Below are 16,027 nucleotides of genomic sequence, written 5' to 3'. Positions count from 1 at the left end.
AACATAATCGGGGCCAACCGGGATTCGAACCCACAATCATAGGTTTCTGGCATGCCGAAGGGACGCAACTCTGCACAGCGAATCGCGGCGCTTTAGACGACGGGGCCACCCGTGCCCCCTTTCTCTGCCTATATGTCAGGACAGCTTGTCGGATAGAAGTGGGAGGATAGCGCCAACTGCTGCAGATCTGAATAACAAGACGTTTACTAGTTTGGTGAAATCTACGAACATGGGAATTGTTGCTAACAAAACTAGAAACATAATCAGGGCGAATCTCTGTTTGTTTGTTTGTTGTTTAACGCCGCTCTCAGCAATATACCAGCTATTTACCAGCTATGTGACGGCGGTCTGTAAATAATCGAGTCTGGATCAGACAATCCAGTGATTGACCTCATGAACATCGATCCACGCAATTGGGATGGAATGACATGCATCAACCAAGTCAGCGAGCCTGACCACCCGACATTAGTCGCTTCTTACGACAAGCATAGTCTCCTTTTACGGTAATCATGGTTTGCTGACGACCTATTCTACCTCGGATCTGGCACACCTAAGGGACGCAACTTTGCAGAGCAAATGGCGGCGCCTTAGACGACAGGGCAACCCGTGCCCGAACTATCAGTTATGATTAGCACATACGTACGTTTATCGGGTGATCAGGCTCGCTGACCTGGTTGATGCATGTCATCGATCCCACTTGCGTGGATCGATGCTCACGATGTCAATCACTGGATTGTCTGGTCCAAGCTCGATTATATACAGACCGCAGTCATATAGCTGGAATGTTGCGGAGGGCGGTGTAAAAACAACAAACAAAACAAAACCAAAACCAATGTAGTAAACGTTTAATATATGCATCACTTGGAAATTGACTCGTACGCCTGGCGGACATGACGTGATATGGCTCACATACGTGTAAAAGTTCAAAGCGATCTTAAACTCAACTACTCATTCACGCAGTGTGTTGTTGGATAAACAAATCAGAAAAATAAATAAAGGGAAGGCCTGGTCGACTATTAACAGTGCAGAATGGCGTCTCTTATTCATTCCGATAACGGTATGACTTCCAAGAGTTGTGTTTTGTTTGGATCACAAAAGATTTGTGTCACCTGTGTGACCTTCGGCTTTCCTCCCGCACAAAGTTGGCACGCCGTCAGATAACAAGATAAACTCTTCTAAGCAGCAGAAAAGTCAAATCACTCACTCATCCTTAATCCAATCACTCGACTACATGAGCACAAACTACACTCCAAATGACCTTTATTCCAAATGCACTTGTGAAATGCCGTTGAAACCTTATACTTTGAGAGCTTTTACAATTGCTGACCTCTGTTTGTCTCCAACTGTTAGGGTCAAAGGGTCCTGTCGCCGCCGAGGATATAAGCTGGATCCTAAATGGTATCAGGGTCTCAACATTTAATAGTCAGGTGGTTCGGTTGGTGTGGGATTAAAGGCAGGTTTTACCCACTTGTAAGGAGGCTAGTGTGTTGTTACAGACAGGATTAACGCACTTGTAAAGAGGTTGGCGTGGAGTTATAGACAGGATTTACCCACTTGTAAAGAGGTTGTGTGGAGTTACAGACAGGGTTTTCCCACTTGTAAAGAGGTTGTGTGGAGTTACAGACATGATTTACCCACATGTAAAGATGTTCGTGCGTAGTTACAGACATGATTTACCCACTTGTAAAGATGTTCGTGCGTAGTTACAGACAGGATTTACCCACTTGTAAAGTGGTTCATGTGGAGTTACAGACAGGATTTACCCACTTGTAAAGAGGTTGATGCGGTGATACAGACAGGATTTACCCACTTGTTAAGAGGTTGGTATGGAGTTATAGACAGGATTTACCCACTTGTAAAGATGTTCGTGCGTAGTTACAGACAGGATTTACCCACTTGTAAAGTGGTTCATGTGGAGTTACAGACAGGATTTACCCACTTGTAAAGATGTTCATGCGTAGTTACAAACAGGATTTACCCACTTGTAAAGTGGTTGATGTGGAGTTACAGACAGGATTTACCCACTTGTAAAGAGGTTGATGCGGTGATACAGACAGGATTTACCCACTTGTTAAGAGGTTGGTATGGAGTTATAGACAGGATTTACCCACTTGTAAAGATGTTCGTGCGTAATTACAGACAGGATTTACCCACTTGTAAAGAGGTTGGTGTGGAGTAACAGACAGGATTTACCCACTTGTAAAGAGGTTGTGTGGAGTTACAGACAGGGTTTACCCACTTGTAAAGAGGTTGGTGTTTAGTTACAGACAGGATTTACACACTTGTAAAGAGGTTGGTGTGGAGTTACAGACAGGATTTACCCACTTGTAAAGAGGTTGGTGTGGAGTTACAGACAAGATTTACCCACTTGTAAAGAGGTTGGTGTTTAGTTACAGACAGGATTTACACACTTGTAAAGAGGTTGGTGTGGAGTTACAGACAGGATTTACCCACTTGTAAAGAGGTTGGTGTGGAGTTACAGACAGGATTTACCCACTTGTAAAGAGGTTGGTGTTTAGTTACAGAAAGGATTTACCCACTTGTAAAGAGGTCGGTGTGGAGGTACAGACAGGATTTACCCACTTGTGAAGATGTTGGTGTGGGGTTCTAGACAGGATTTACCAACTTGTAAAGAGGTTGGTGTGTAGTTACAGACAGGATTTACCCACTTGTAAAGAGAATCTGCAGAAGACTTGCTCACACGTTCTTTTCAGGACCATTCAGCAATGGGAAAACAATGAAGACAAATGATGTTTTTCAATATCAAATCATTGGTCCTCAACGTGTACAGGGGCTTTGGGTGTAGAATCTTGCTGTAGATGCCTGTATAGGTTGAGGTCACAGGTACAAGGTGATCCAATCATTAGTCCCCATTAGTCCGCTATGGGCATAGAATCTTGCTGTAGATGCCTGTATACGTTGAGGTCACAGGTACAAGGTGATCCAATCATTAGTCCCCATTAGTCCGCTATGGGCATAGAATCTTGCCGTAGATGCCTGTATACGTTGAGGTCACAGGTACAAGGTGATCCAATCATTAGTCCCCATTAGTCCGCTATGTGTGTAGAATCTTGCTGGTAGATACGTTGACGTGTCCGATGTAGAATGAGTCCAACGTAGACAAGACCACAGATTAAAAACACGACTCCAGTGAAGTAGAAAGACGTCAGGTAACTCCCGGTTGTGTCGTACAGAAATCCTGAAACATCGCCACTGAACATTATTGCTTGTTTGTTTGTTTGTTTGTTTGGTGTTTGACGCTGCAGTCAGCAATAGTCCAGCTATATGACAGCAGTCCGAAAAGAATCGAGACTGGACCAAGCAATCCCGTGATTGACATCATGACCATCAGCGACCCTGACCAACCGATCCCGTTAGTCGCCAATAACGACAAGCACGGGTTGCTGAAGACCTTTTTCCAACCCGAATCGTCGCGGGTCCCAATGAAATTTAAGGCAAATATGTTATATTAATATCCGAAAAAATCACCATTGTACCATTTGAGTCCATTTCAAATAATTTGTCAGTTCCACGATGTTCGTGTTACAGATGCCCTTGTGTGTGTGTGTGTGTGTGTGTGATTCCATGTTTATATACTGAAACACTTTGCAAACGCTTATTCAACTTGAACTCGAAATCAGAACAAATGAATAGCTTTTTGTGTGCTCAAACCCAGTGTTGTGTTTCATTATTTCATGCCAACATACACAGAACATTTTTATTTATTTTTTGTGGCCATTTTGCAATATAATATTAAAATAATCATTATTCGGATGCGGTAGGGTAACCGAGAGAATAAAGTGTCCGCTCGACACGCCGAAGGCCCGGGTTCGAGTCCACACTTGAGTACAATGTGAAGCCCATTGTGATTCCTTCGCCATAACATTTCTGTAAACAATCAAGTCTTGATCAGACAATCAAGTGATGGACCAGACAATCCAATAAATGTACTGATTTTGTTGAAACGAACATGCCAGCGGTCTCCTTACCAGTGAGTGAATATGGTTTTACGTCGGTTTTAGCAATATTCAAGCAATATCACGGCGGTGACACCACAAATGGGCTTCACACATTGCACCCATGTCGGGAATCGTAGCCGGGTCTTCGGCGTGACGAGCGAACTCTTCATCCACTAGGCTACCCAACCGCCCCGTATGCTGAGAACTGCCCCAGTAAGTCAGTCACAATGAAAGCGCGTCGTAACACATTTACATCAAGTACAATACCGCCCGGTCTGCTTACCAGCTAGAGGCGATGCCAGCATTATAAAAATCCCTCCGAGAAAGGTCAGCATACCCAGAGCATTTGCGGTCTGATGCAAGCCAACTATCTCCGTTATGACGACCGCTATGAAGCCGGTGTAGCTACCTGCAGTTATTCTCTAATGTAACAACCTTATGATCTCAGCATGACTATTACACAACCATCGACGTGATCATTTTCCTGTTTGGGGGGATCGTTATATTTATCGCCACATATTAATAATCCAGTCTGGATCAGGTTGGTTGGTTTGTTGTTTAACGCCACACTCAGCAATATTCCAGCTATATATCTGCGTTCTGTAAATAATCCAGTCTGGATCAGGTTGGTTGGTTTGTTGTTTAACGCCGCACTCAGCAATATTCCAGCTATATAACTGCGTCCTGTAAATAATCCAGTCTGGATCAGGCTGGTTGGTTTGTTGTTTAACGCCGCACTCAGCAATATTCCAGCTATATAACTGCGTCCTGTTAATAATCCAGTCTGGAACAGGTTGGTTTGTTTGTTGTTTAACGCCGCACACAGCAATATTCCAGCTATATAACTGCGTCCTGTAAATAATCCAGTCTGGATCAGGTTGGTTGGTTTGTTGTTTAGCGCCGCACTCAGCAATATTCCAGCTATATAACTGCGTCCTGTAAATAATCCAGTCTGGATCAGGTTGGATGGTTTGTTGTTTAACGCCGAACTCAGCAATATTCCAGCTATATGACGGCGGATTGTAAATAATCGAGTCTGGACCTGACTATTCAGTAATTTAAATCATGAGCATCGATCCACGCAATTGGGATCGATGGCATGCATCAACCAAGCCTGACCACCCAATCTCGTTAGTCGCTTCTTACGACAAGCATAGTCGCCTTTTACCTCAAGCATGGGTTGCTGAAGATCGGATCTTCACGGGTCTCATATGTGAGTGACTTTGACTACATAAATCTGTACGATGTGTTCATTTGCGAATAGACCAAGTGCTTCTCGTTCACACTTTTCTTATCGGTATACCGCAAACGTATTATTTATAACATTTATACGAGCTCGTATGTATAGTTACATCTTATGAAATAACACAGTATCAAAATCAAAAGCTGTGCACATAAAAAAGAAACCTGTTTTTTTTTATCTTTTACTGGGCACGGGTAACTAAAGATGAATTACCATAAGCAAGAAAATAATTTTGCTTGCCATATTAATGCAAACAAGCGTGAGAGGAAAACATGAATGGACATGACATCTTCATAACGATGTTCAGTGTGTATAGTATTTATTTGAACAAAACGTTCCCATTAGGTTATTGAGATGGTCCCCATAAAGAGGCCGCCATATGGATGGGAGGGCCAGGCTTCATTCGTCACCACTCGCCCCTTTCCGTAACCTGCAAGAAGACTCGTCCCTCTATCGATGAATGTTATGTGCGGAAATACGACAAACCAATCAGAATGCGCGTATGATTTCGAGTTCTTTGTCACATAATCCCTCAGAAATAATTGTTGATTTTACATATGTCTTGCACCTAAAAATATACCCAAGACACAGTTAAATGTGTTCAACCATACTGTATAATTCCGCACGTCCCGATGTGTTTTAAATTGCATCTGAAATATATATAATATATGGGAAATATATGTGAACCATTACGCAACGAGTTGACAACTGTTTTAGGTATGCCCGTTTGCGCTAAGACGGAACCCAGTCGGAAAAATGGCCACGAGAGGGGCACAAGTCGCTATTCGGCTTGTCCCGGAATAGCACGAGTTGGTCACGAATGGGCCAGGCATGTCATCGTACCCCCATGAGCGTTGCTCATAATATATTATACATACTTATATGATTCTCGATCCAGAGACCCATGAAGATCCGGGGTAGACTATTTTTTAAACAAACAATACTCACCTATGAAAGCGCCATGCACGGTTGCATAAACGGCAAACAAAGTGTACGTCTTTATCAACGTGCACAGCAGTGTCGCTACACCACAGACAAGGAGCATACAAGCGTGACATGATAAGATGCTGACACAGTCGAAGGTGGAGACGAAACCAAAGACCAGCCTCCCTGCAATGCCAGCTATCCCCATGATGGACACAAGGAAGGATGCGTTGCCCTTGGTTACCCCCGTGAGGCGAGCCAGGTCGGGGAGGTGGACGAAGGGGACGATGTACACGAGGTATGTCGTTGTGATGGTGGCGAGGATGACGGTGAAGGAGACGTTGTGTATGACGGTAAAGAAGTCTTTGAATAGTCGGGTGAATCGGGAACCAAAACCGGCTTCCTGGACATGTTCTGTAAAATGCCACGAAGTGTATTAGGTGACGTGAGTAAGAGAGTTCGGTTTTACAACGCTTTTAGCAACATTCCAGCGATATCACGGCGGGGTACACCAGTAATGGGCTTCACACATTTTACCCATTTCGGGAATCGAACCCGGGTCTTCGGCGTGACGAGCGAACGCTTTAACCACTGGGCTACCCGACCGCCCCAAAGTGAGTATGGTTTTACGCCACTTTTAGCAATATTCCAGCTATATCACGGCAGGGGACACCAGAAAATGGGGTCCAGGTTAACCCGAGTAGTCGTGTACTGCCGAGCGCCAGGCAGGGATACAACAAGTACCATCTTTTAACGTCTTTTAGTATGACGTAACTCCCATTTCATTCAAAGTATTTTTCATCTCTCTGTGATTTTAATCGTAGAATACTTGTTGGTTTTAAATGCTTTGGCTTGAACTTTACTGACAATCACCAGTAGCCAGAGGGATGGTGTTAATCCTGCTGGGGTACCATGCAGGAAGCAGATGTACTCTCAGGCCCCATGTTCCCTAGTATGGTGGCCTAACTTTGGTTGCTGATAATCTCTTGCCCAGTTTTATAATGTAATTATTTAAATGTCAGGCCGCTATCGATTCCAACGGGGGACATACGCGGTATTGATGGTATATATTTGAGATGACTACAATCACCAAGTGTTCTCTCCACAACATTCTGGCTCAATACCTTGAACGGTTTCTCGTATAAATGTATTTTCCTACCTTACACAAATCTGTGTTTGCGTTTCTATTTGTGAAGAGTATATTACGCAGGTCATTGACATGATGATGACAGAAAACAGATCGAAACGGGGCAAAGTTTCTTAGTTTCTTGGTCGGGAGACAACAGTACATGTGTGTAATGGCTAAGTCAATCACATTAACTTAACAATGTTTACAAACCTTTCGATTCCAAATTCTTTTTAAGTTGAGCTGGCATCCTAAAGAGTGCCCCACAGACGACGAGGTTCAGAGCTACCCCTGACAACACCAGCATAAGACCCCGCCACCCATATGCCTCTATCAGGACCCTGAACAGCTGGGGGAAGCACATTGTCCCCACCCCAGCACCGACCGAGGAGAGGGACAGGGCGAACCCCCTCCTCTTCCGGAAGTAGCTGGACACAGCCACCACGGCGGGTACCATGGCCAGACCGAGACCAGTGCCTGAAATAGCAGATTCACAACACCGTTTTTTATCTCTGATATTTAAGATTTTGGTTGATTGATTGGTTTGTTGTTTAACGACGCACTCAGCAATATTCCAGCTTTATGACGGCGGTTTGTAAATAATCGAGTCTGGACCAGACAATCCAGTGATTGATATCATGAGCATCGATCAACGCAATTGGGATCGATGACATGCATCAACCAAGGCAGTGAGTCTGACCACCCGATCCCGTTAGTCGCCTTTTACGACAAGCATAGTCACCTTTTACGGCAAGCATGGGTTCCTGAAGACCTATTCTACCCCGGAATCTTCACGGGTCTGATATTTAAGAAACAAAGGAGGAGTGGGAGTTGTTTATCGTACAATAAAACACTACAGTGAGCATAGTGAGTGAGTGAGTTGTGTTTAACGCCGCTTTTAACAGTATTCCAGTTATATCACGGCGTTTCAGCTTAATGTGGGAGGAAAGCCCGAAGTGATGCAGGTCTCAGACGTTTACCACTTCAGTGAAACCCACGAGCACGGGTATGGTGCTGACAAACCTAGAAACATAATCGGGCCTTCCGGGATTCGAACCCACAATCATAGGTTTATACTGGTTTCCAGTGAGTAAATCAACGTACGGCTCAAGTATCACATGAGAAAGTACAGTCACAAACAACATTCATCCAAAAACGGCCAAGTATTAAAACAGCACGTACCTCCCACTAGCCCGAAACTGAGATAGAGGAAGTGCAAGCTTGGAGCGAAGGAGCTTGCAAAGAAACCAATCGAAGCCACACCCCCTGCGATGATTGACGTCACACGGCAGCCGTAGCGACCAATCAGCAGGCTGGATAGCGGTCCACATGTGGAAACACAGAGATAGAAAAAAGCTACAGGCATCTATTGATGTAGACCCATGTGAGTAGAGTGAGTGAGTGAGTTGGGTTTAACACCGCTTTTAACAGTATTCCAGTTATATCACTGCGTGTCAGCTTAATGTGGGAGGAATGCCCGAAGTGATGCAGGTCTCAGACGTTTACCACTTGGGTGAAACCAACGAGCACGGGTATGGTGCTGACAAACCGAGAAACATAATCGGGGCGAACCGGGATTCGAACCCACAATAATAAATTTCTGGCGTGCCCAAGGGACGCAACTCTGCACAGGGAATCGCGGCGCCTTAGGCGACTGGGCCATCCGTGCACCCCATTTGAGTAGAAGTGCATGGTTGTGGTCTAGAATTCATTGAACGTTTCATTCTGTTATAAGAACAACAACAAACATGACGTAAGCATTATTCGTTGATGAGCCCACGGGCTAACACTTCACGATAGGGCATCCATTACACACGTAACGAGTAACATGCATGTAGAAGAACAAAATATTCTTTAAAAACAAATGTACAACATTAATGAGTGAGTGGGGTTTTACGATGCTTTTAGCAATATTCCAGCAATATCACGGCAGGGGACACCACAAATGGGCTTCACACATTGTACCCTTGTCGGGAATCGAACCAAAGTCTTCGGCGTGACGAGCGAACGCTTTAACCACCAGGCTACCCGACCGCCCCGCAACATTAAAGAAATAACATTTCATGTCTTAGAGTCAAAGACATTAAACAAATATTATCCATATTAAATAACATGTTATGAATGAATATATTGTTAGTCTGCCGACATCGATCCAACAACAAAAAGTTACCATAAATCTTTCAAAACGTATCATGGTCATTTCCAAATTGTACGCATCAGTTACCAGAATAATGACCGATGCAATTCCCTATTTGGATTTGTACATTCAGTTCCCGTGTTATTGCAGGTTGTTTGTTTGTTGTTTAACGCCGCACTCTTCCAGCTATATGACGACGGTCTGTGAATAACCGTAAATAACCGTGATTGATATCATGAGCATCGATTCACTCAACTGGGATGACATGCATCAACCAAGTCAGCGAGCCTGACCACCCGATCCCGTTAGTCGCCTCTTACGACAAGCATAGTCGCCTTTTACGTCAACCATGGGATGCTGAAGACCTATTCTACCCCGGATCTTCACGGGTCTGTTATTGCAGGTGAGTAGCATATTATGATTATTGAAAATGAAAGCAAATCATATGAGATTTGATAATCCATACGGTATAAATCCCATTTGTATCAAATACCTTTTGTGAATATATCAGAGCTTGGCCTTGATACTATTCTATGGACTTGCTACATAATAACTTCAAGCCATGCATCAGTGAATATACAACTTGCGATACCGATAATGATGCTTTGGTCAAACTTGAATCCATCGATAGCTGATATAAAACAGTTTGAGATGTCAAACCATGTTGTGTTTTAAAAGCAGACCCCGTGGAGATTCAGGGTTAGAAACAGTCCCCAGCACCCTATAGGATATATATGTCAGTCCACAAACACACTAGCGGTACCAACAGGGGTTGACCAATTATTACTTGCCTTATTTTAATATGTACTTGCCCAAAATCAAACTAATATATTCAGTAAAATACTACATCAACAGAACTGAGAATACGAGATGCGTCCTCCCTCGCTATTGCGCCCCGCAATATAGCGTTATCTCGGTTATAGCGCATGGCTCCCCAAATTTACTTGCGCATTTAATAAACATAAGTTTTACACTGACATGATGTTGTCCCCCCTTCTCAAAAAAACATTATCAGCTGATCACCGCGAGCACGTCACGCAATACTCACATTTACAGCAACAACGGTCAGATTACCGCTATGTATGCCTTGAAACGAACTTAAGTTGCCAGAGAATGGATAAATATATCCATGTAGGTGTCAACAAAGTTTTCGCGATCGAGAGCGATCGTGACTTGTGTGTTCCCTCACTATTGTACTCCTCTATATAGCGCCAACTCGGTTATAGCGCGCGGCAAAGCATGGCTCCAAAAATTTACTGACATTTATAATAAACTCAAGTTTTCCAATGACTTCTTTGAGTGGCATTTAGAAGTTGGAGTGATAAAGTAAGACGAGTTCTATGAAACGTCGCACCAATTGTAATAAAGAAGTTGTTCATCCATAGAACTCGTCTTACTTTTCCAATGACACCATGTTTTCCCCCATTTCAGAAAACATAATCAGCGGATCACCGCTATCACGTAACACCGGAAATACCAGTCAACAAATCTCTTATGATACAAATCTGGTCATAAAGAAATTGTTCATTGATTATCTGGACTAATGTTTGCAATATATTTTATTAATTATATTCAAAATTTTATTCAATAACTATAATAATGTTTACAATAATTTCGGCGAAATCGTATGCGAAGTGTAGATCGCACAACTCATTATTTACAGCAACCACGGTCAGTTTACCGCTATTGACGTTTTGAAACGAACTTTAGTTGCAAGAGAAAGGACACACATATCACATATGCCGTACCCTGACTCGATAAAAGTCATATTTGAGGCAGTTGGTCTATCCAATGTCAACATAACGCTGTCACAATCGAAATACATGTAGCGCAAGAAGTCCCTACGGTGACTGGTCAAATTGTTCCATACGTAAAAAAATATCCTTCATACCACCTGTACCAAAGTGCTAAGCTTATGAATGTTATAATTTTAAGTATATATATATATATATATATATATAGTGGAAACTGGTACTAAAATAACACGACATATGAATATATCATTTCTGATAAAAATAATAATTCCAGATACAATTTCTTCCGACCATTGCATCAACATTCTTTGAAGTTGTATCATTAGGTACTTTTTAACTGAATCACCGGAAGATTGGGAGGAAACGTGTGCACAGCTGATTGCCATTTCCGGCTTAGTTTAGGAGAAAACATGGATACGATGTGTGTTTTTTAAAGCGCTTATTAATACCTGATAAATCTTTTTTACACTATGAATCATGAACAACTCCTATTCTAATCTTTTTTTTAAACGTAGACCGTGTTAGGTAGGCAGAGCATGTATACTGTTTTGTTTGTCATCTACCACCTCCGACTCGACTTCCGTTAAACCGCTGATCATCTAAAACGCTCATCAATTATTTGGACCCCGAAGGTGGCGTTGTAGCGAGGGATCACTGTAAAATATTTCACCAAAGCTAGGCCGGGCGAATCTTCTAAAGTCGGCACTAGACCTACCTCGCATTACAAATTCCAAGAAATGTCGTCAACTGCCCATCATTCAGTTTCCAAGAAGCATGTGCCATATATGGAAGTGTTACTATGATTTATCAATTCTCCTATCCTGGTTCTCATGTTGCTGACCGCCTGACATCGTAGTGTATTAATGCCATTGGTTGACTGGTGTAACTGAATGCAAATTAGATAGCCATTTTGTGACACTAGCAAAATATAAGCCAATGAAATATCGTAAAATGATCACATGATTACATTCTTGTGAAACTTGACCGAGCTCATTTTGTATGCTCTACTTGTCCACGGGCATGCTAGAAAACGTTTATTACTCGCCCGACATATAAACCTTACTTGGCACGGGCGTCGTGCAATGGTATTTTTCAACCCCTGTACCACGTATCTTCTCGCTTCCTTTATAACGGTGGCGGTCGGGTAGTCTAGTGGTTAAAGCGTTCCCAAGCCACGCCGAAGACCCGGGTTCGATTCCCGACATGGGTACAATGTGTGAAACCCATTTCTGGTGTCCCCCGTCGTGATATTGCTGGAATATTGCTAAAAGCGGCGTAAAACCTCACTCACTCACTCCTTTATAACGTAGCAGTCACCGATTCGACGTTAATTTTAATTCACTCATTCATTTGGTTACAATGAAGCAATATACTTGCAAAGTAAGTGTTCCCAATATGGCCGCAGCATACAAAGAGTTAATTACCTGTAAAATGCAAAGCTCCGGTAGCGACAGACCCCACCCATGCAGCCTCGGTCCTGGAGGTCTCGAACACATCTACCAGCTCCACATAGACGACTCCGAAGCCATACATGATGCCGAACACGATGCCCATCATGACAGCCCGTGCGGTGACACACACCCAGCCCCACCCTCCCTCGGGGGACTGGGGAACGTCCTCGTTGTCTTGTTGGACAGCTTCAGTCAATCGTTCTCCAGGGTCAAGAGTCAGTTCCAGTTTTTGTTCTGTAGGGTGTTCACCAAGGAGCTGGTCTCCGACCTGTGCCATTGCTGACACGTATCTCTCCCTTGCCTGTCTGACGCCTCACCGAGATGTGGCCGGACGTGTTGTTGCATATGCGAGTCTAAAAATAGACATAAGGTCATAAGGTCGATCTTTTGTTGTTACATCCGTATGCTGTTGGGTGCGCTCATGACATATGCACGATAGCCCATTAATAGACAAAGTTTTGCATGACGTCGGGACTACAAAAGGAAGAGACGCTTGTTTTTTTCTGAAAAGAACCAAATAGCCGTTCGACCTTCGACGAAAGTAGAACAAGGGAAAGTAATGTGTTGCCATATAAGGAAGAACTCACTGATGCCTCGGAGAGGAAATGACATTTTGAAAATCCTGCGCCCTAACCTTGCTTCAAAGATCACCCCTGATTCCCCGCCAAGCCCAATCTCGGAAGTTTGACCACGTGCACTGTCGCAGTTGAGTGAATATTCTATTATCACTGACTTTTGCTATCTCCACTGGATTTGTGTATTTGATACTGAAAACTACAATGATATCATATACTGCCATTGGATATTGTACTACCACTTTATTGTGTACTGCTATTGTAATTTGTATTGATTTGCAAACCTAGTTAAATTGGGTAATACAGTTGTTAGGTGTATACCAGTTGTTGGTTGGTTTCAAACGAAGGGCTATTACGTACATTCCTGGGTTAACATATTGTTTCAATTAAGGAATCGACCATTATTAAACCATTTTTATCAGATTATTGCATTAATATCAGAATGGTGCAGTTAATGGACGCGGTTTCGCCGCAGGGTAGGGGGAAGGTCACAGGCATAGAGGTGGTGCAGACAGATCCACGATCATGAGTGGTGCGAACCTGGGTTTCGAGCCTTCCTGTCTTAAATATATATAACGCATGTATAATGCACTTGCCAACTATTAAGTGTACAAAATTTATCGGGTGGTCAGGTTCGTTGACAGGTCACCCTTACCCTTACGATGTGAGGCGTTGCTCAGTCACTGGTTTGTCTGGTTGAGGCTCGATTGTTTTCAGATCGCCATCACACAACTGGAGTGAGTGAGCCGTGAGAAAAAAACAAATATAAAAACTAACTAACACACAGAGGTTTCAAAAGAAAATATATTAGGATGTCCTCTACAAAATTGTGGCTGTAAGCATTTCAATTCAAAGGACAGTATGTATTTTAAGTAAGTAATTTGTTAACCTATTCTCATGACAAAGTCGAATTCTTATAATGGTCTGCTTCGTGAAGAGTTTCTCTCTGTCGCTTTTATTGAACAATCAGCCTGGTTCTTCTTTTGGATAGAATATAAACACATTTTATTATGGCTTGATCTTTGTACTATTATCCACATATGAAGAACTTCCAGGAACACTGTTACCATATCAGCATGTGAAGAATGTCCAGGAACAGTGTTTCCATATAGAAGTGTGAAGAACTTCCAGGAACATTGTTACCATATCAACATGTGAAGAACTTCCAGGTACCGTGTTTCCAAATCAACACGTGAAGAACTTCCAGGAACATTGTTACCTTATCAACATGTGAAGAACTTTCAGGTACCGTGTTTCCAAATCAACATGTGAAGAACTTCCAGGTACATTGTTTCCATATCAACATGTGAAGAACTTCCAGATACCGGGTTACCATATCAACATGTGAAGAACTTCCAGGAACAGTGTTTCCATATCAACATGTGACGAACTTCCAGGAACATTGTTTCCATATCAACATGTGAAGAACTTCCAGGTACCGTGTTTCCAAATCAACATGTGAAGAACTTCCAGGTACATTGTTTCCATATCAACATGTGAAGAACTTCCAGATACCGTGTTACCATATCAACATGTGAAGAACTTCCAGGAACATTGTTTCCATATCGATATGTGAAGAATTTCAAGATACAGTGTTTCCATATCAACATGGGAAGAACTTCCAGGTACCATGTTTCCATATCAACATGTGATAAGAACTTCCAGGGACATTGTATCCATATCAATATGTGAAGAACTTCCAGGAACAGTGTTTCCATATCAACATGTGAAGAACTTCCAGGTACAGTGTTTCCATATCAACACGTGAAGAACTTCCAGATACAGTGTTTCCATCTCAACATGCGAAGAATTTCCAGGAACAGTGTTTCCATATCAATATGTGAAGAACTTCCAGGGACAGTGTTTCCATATCAATATGTGAAGAACTTCCAGGAACAGTGTTTCCATATCAACATGTGAAGAACTTCCAGGAACAGTGTTTCCATATCAACATGTGAAGAACTTCCAGGAACAGTGTTTCAATATATGTCTATGAACCTTGTCAGCGTTCAACTCACTACACCCAAGCCTGAGGCGACGGGTATTTAGTAGTGAGGGGAGGGTTTGCATGATAGTGAGGCTAGCGTTTTGTATTGAGTGAGTATGGTTTTTACGCCGCTTTTAGCAATATTCCAGCAATATCACGGCGGGGGGCACCAGAAATGGGCTTCACACAATGTACCCATGTCGGGAATCGAACCCGGGTCTTCGGCGTGACGAGCGAACGCTTTAACCACCCGCCCCTACAGACACAAGAACAGAACACATACATTTAATAGTTCTACTATTTATACTGTACAAAGTTGTGTCTTTCGATAACAGTTCATTCACAAAGTCATGTTTGTCATATTTGTTTTGTTAAACGCCGCACTGAGAAATATTCCAACTATATGACGGCGGTCTGTAAATAATCGGACCAGACAACCCAGTGATCGATATCATGAGTATCGGTCCACGAAATTGGGACACGATGACACGCATCAACCAAATCAGCGATCCTGCATTCAGTAGGCAATCGGTTGTTCATGACAAGTTTTCTCTGCTAAACTGAGAAACTTTACCTCTCAGTTGATTGTACCATGTTGATTTCCGGTTGAAAATATCTTAAGTTAGCTATATTACATAAGAAATAAACTGTAAGGGTGCTTAGTCAGCACACAAAGAATACTTCTACATGCTTTAATATTTTAAAATATGATTTGATTTAAAGCTGTTACTTAACACTTCTTTACCCCACAATACACATCTGCCCATGGGCATCTTCGACATCTTTGAAAATCCATAAATTTTATATTTTCGGAACAACATTTACATTTCAAACTTGGTAGGATTGGGGTCATATTGGGTCATATTGGTCA

General features: G+C 42.7%; 1 protein-coding gene across 3 annotated transcripts; it reads right to left on the bottom strand.

The window, feature by feature from the left end:
- Window positions 1-2,593: 2,593 nt before the first annotated feature.
- Window positions 2,594-12,927, bottom strand: LOC124121272 (monocarboxylate transporter 14-like). Of its 3 annotated transcripts, XM_048388800.1 has the most exons (6): window positions 12,568-12,756; window positions 8,435-8,565; window positions 7,466-7,729; window positions 6,151-6,540; window positions 4,243-4,368; window positions 2,594-3,199 (listed from the first exon to the last, which is right to left on the bottom strand). In XM_048388800.1, exons 1-6 carry the CDS (start codon window positions 12,606-12,608, stop codon window positions 3,048-3,050), a joined length of 1,104 nt encoding a protein of 367 aa, XP_048244757.1. In that variant the 5' UTR covers window positions 12,609-12,756; the 3' UTR covers window positions 2,594-3,047. The 3 variants fall into 3 exon arrangements, with proteins under 3 accessions (XP_048244757.1, XP_048244755.1, XP_048244756.1); XM_048388798.1 differs by lacking the exon at window positions 8,435-8,565 and having other exon boundaries at window positions 12,568-12,925; XM_048388799.1 differs by lacking the exons at window positions 4,243-4,368; window positions 8,435-8,565 and having other exon boundaries at window positions 12,568-12,927.
- Between the last annotated feature and the right edge of the window lie 3,100 nt (window positions 12,928-16,027).

This window comes from Haliotis rufescens, unplaced genomic scaffold (genome assembly GCF_023055435.1).
Source record: "Haliotis rufescens isolate VD_foot unplaced genomic scaffold, xgHalRufe1.0.p SCAF_79, whole genome shotgun sequence".
NCBI lineage: Eukaryota > Metazoa > Mollusca > Gastropoda > Lepetellida > Haliotidae > Haliotis > Haliotis rufescens.
This window is presented reverse-complemented; position numbering and strand designations above follow the sequence as displayed.

Bases quoted from the DNA above. Each gene is read 5' to 3' on its own strand.
- LOC124121272 (XM_048388798.1), bottom strand. From the start codon at position 12,871: ATGGCACAGGTCGGAGACCAGCTCCTTGGTGAACACCCTACAGAACAA. The intron at 6,541-7,465 runs GTTTGTAAACAT...GGCATTTTACAG, and splicing joins AAAGAATTTGGAATCGAAAG to AACATGTCCAGGAAGCCGGT. The intron at 4,369-6,150 runs GTGAGTATTGTT...GAATAACTGCAG, and splicing joins CGTGCATGGCGCTTTCATAG to GTAGCTACACCGGCTTCATA.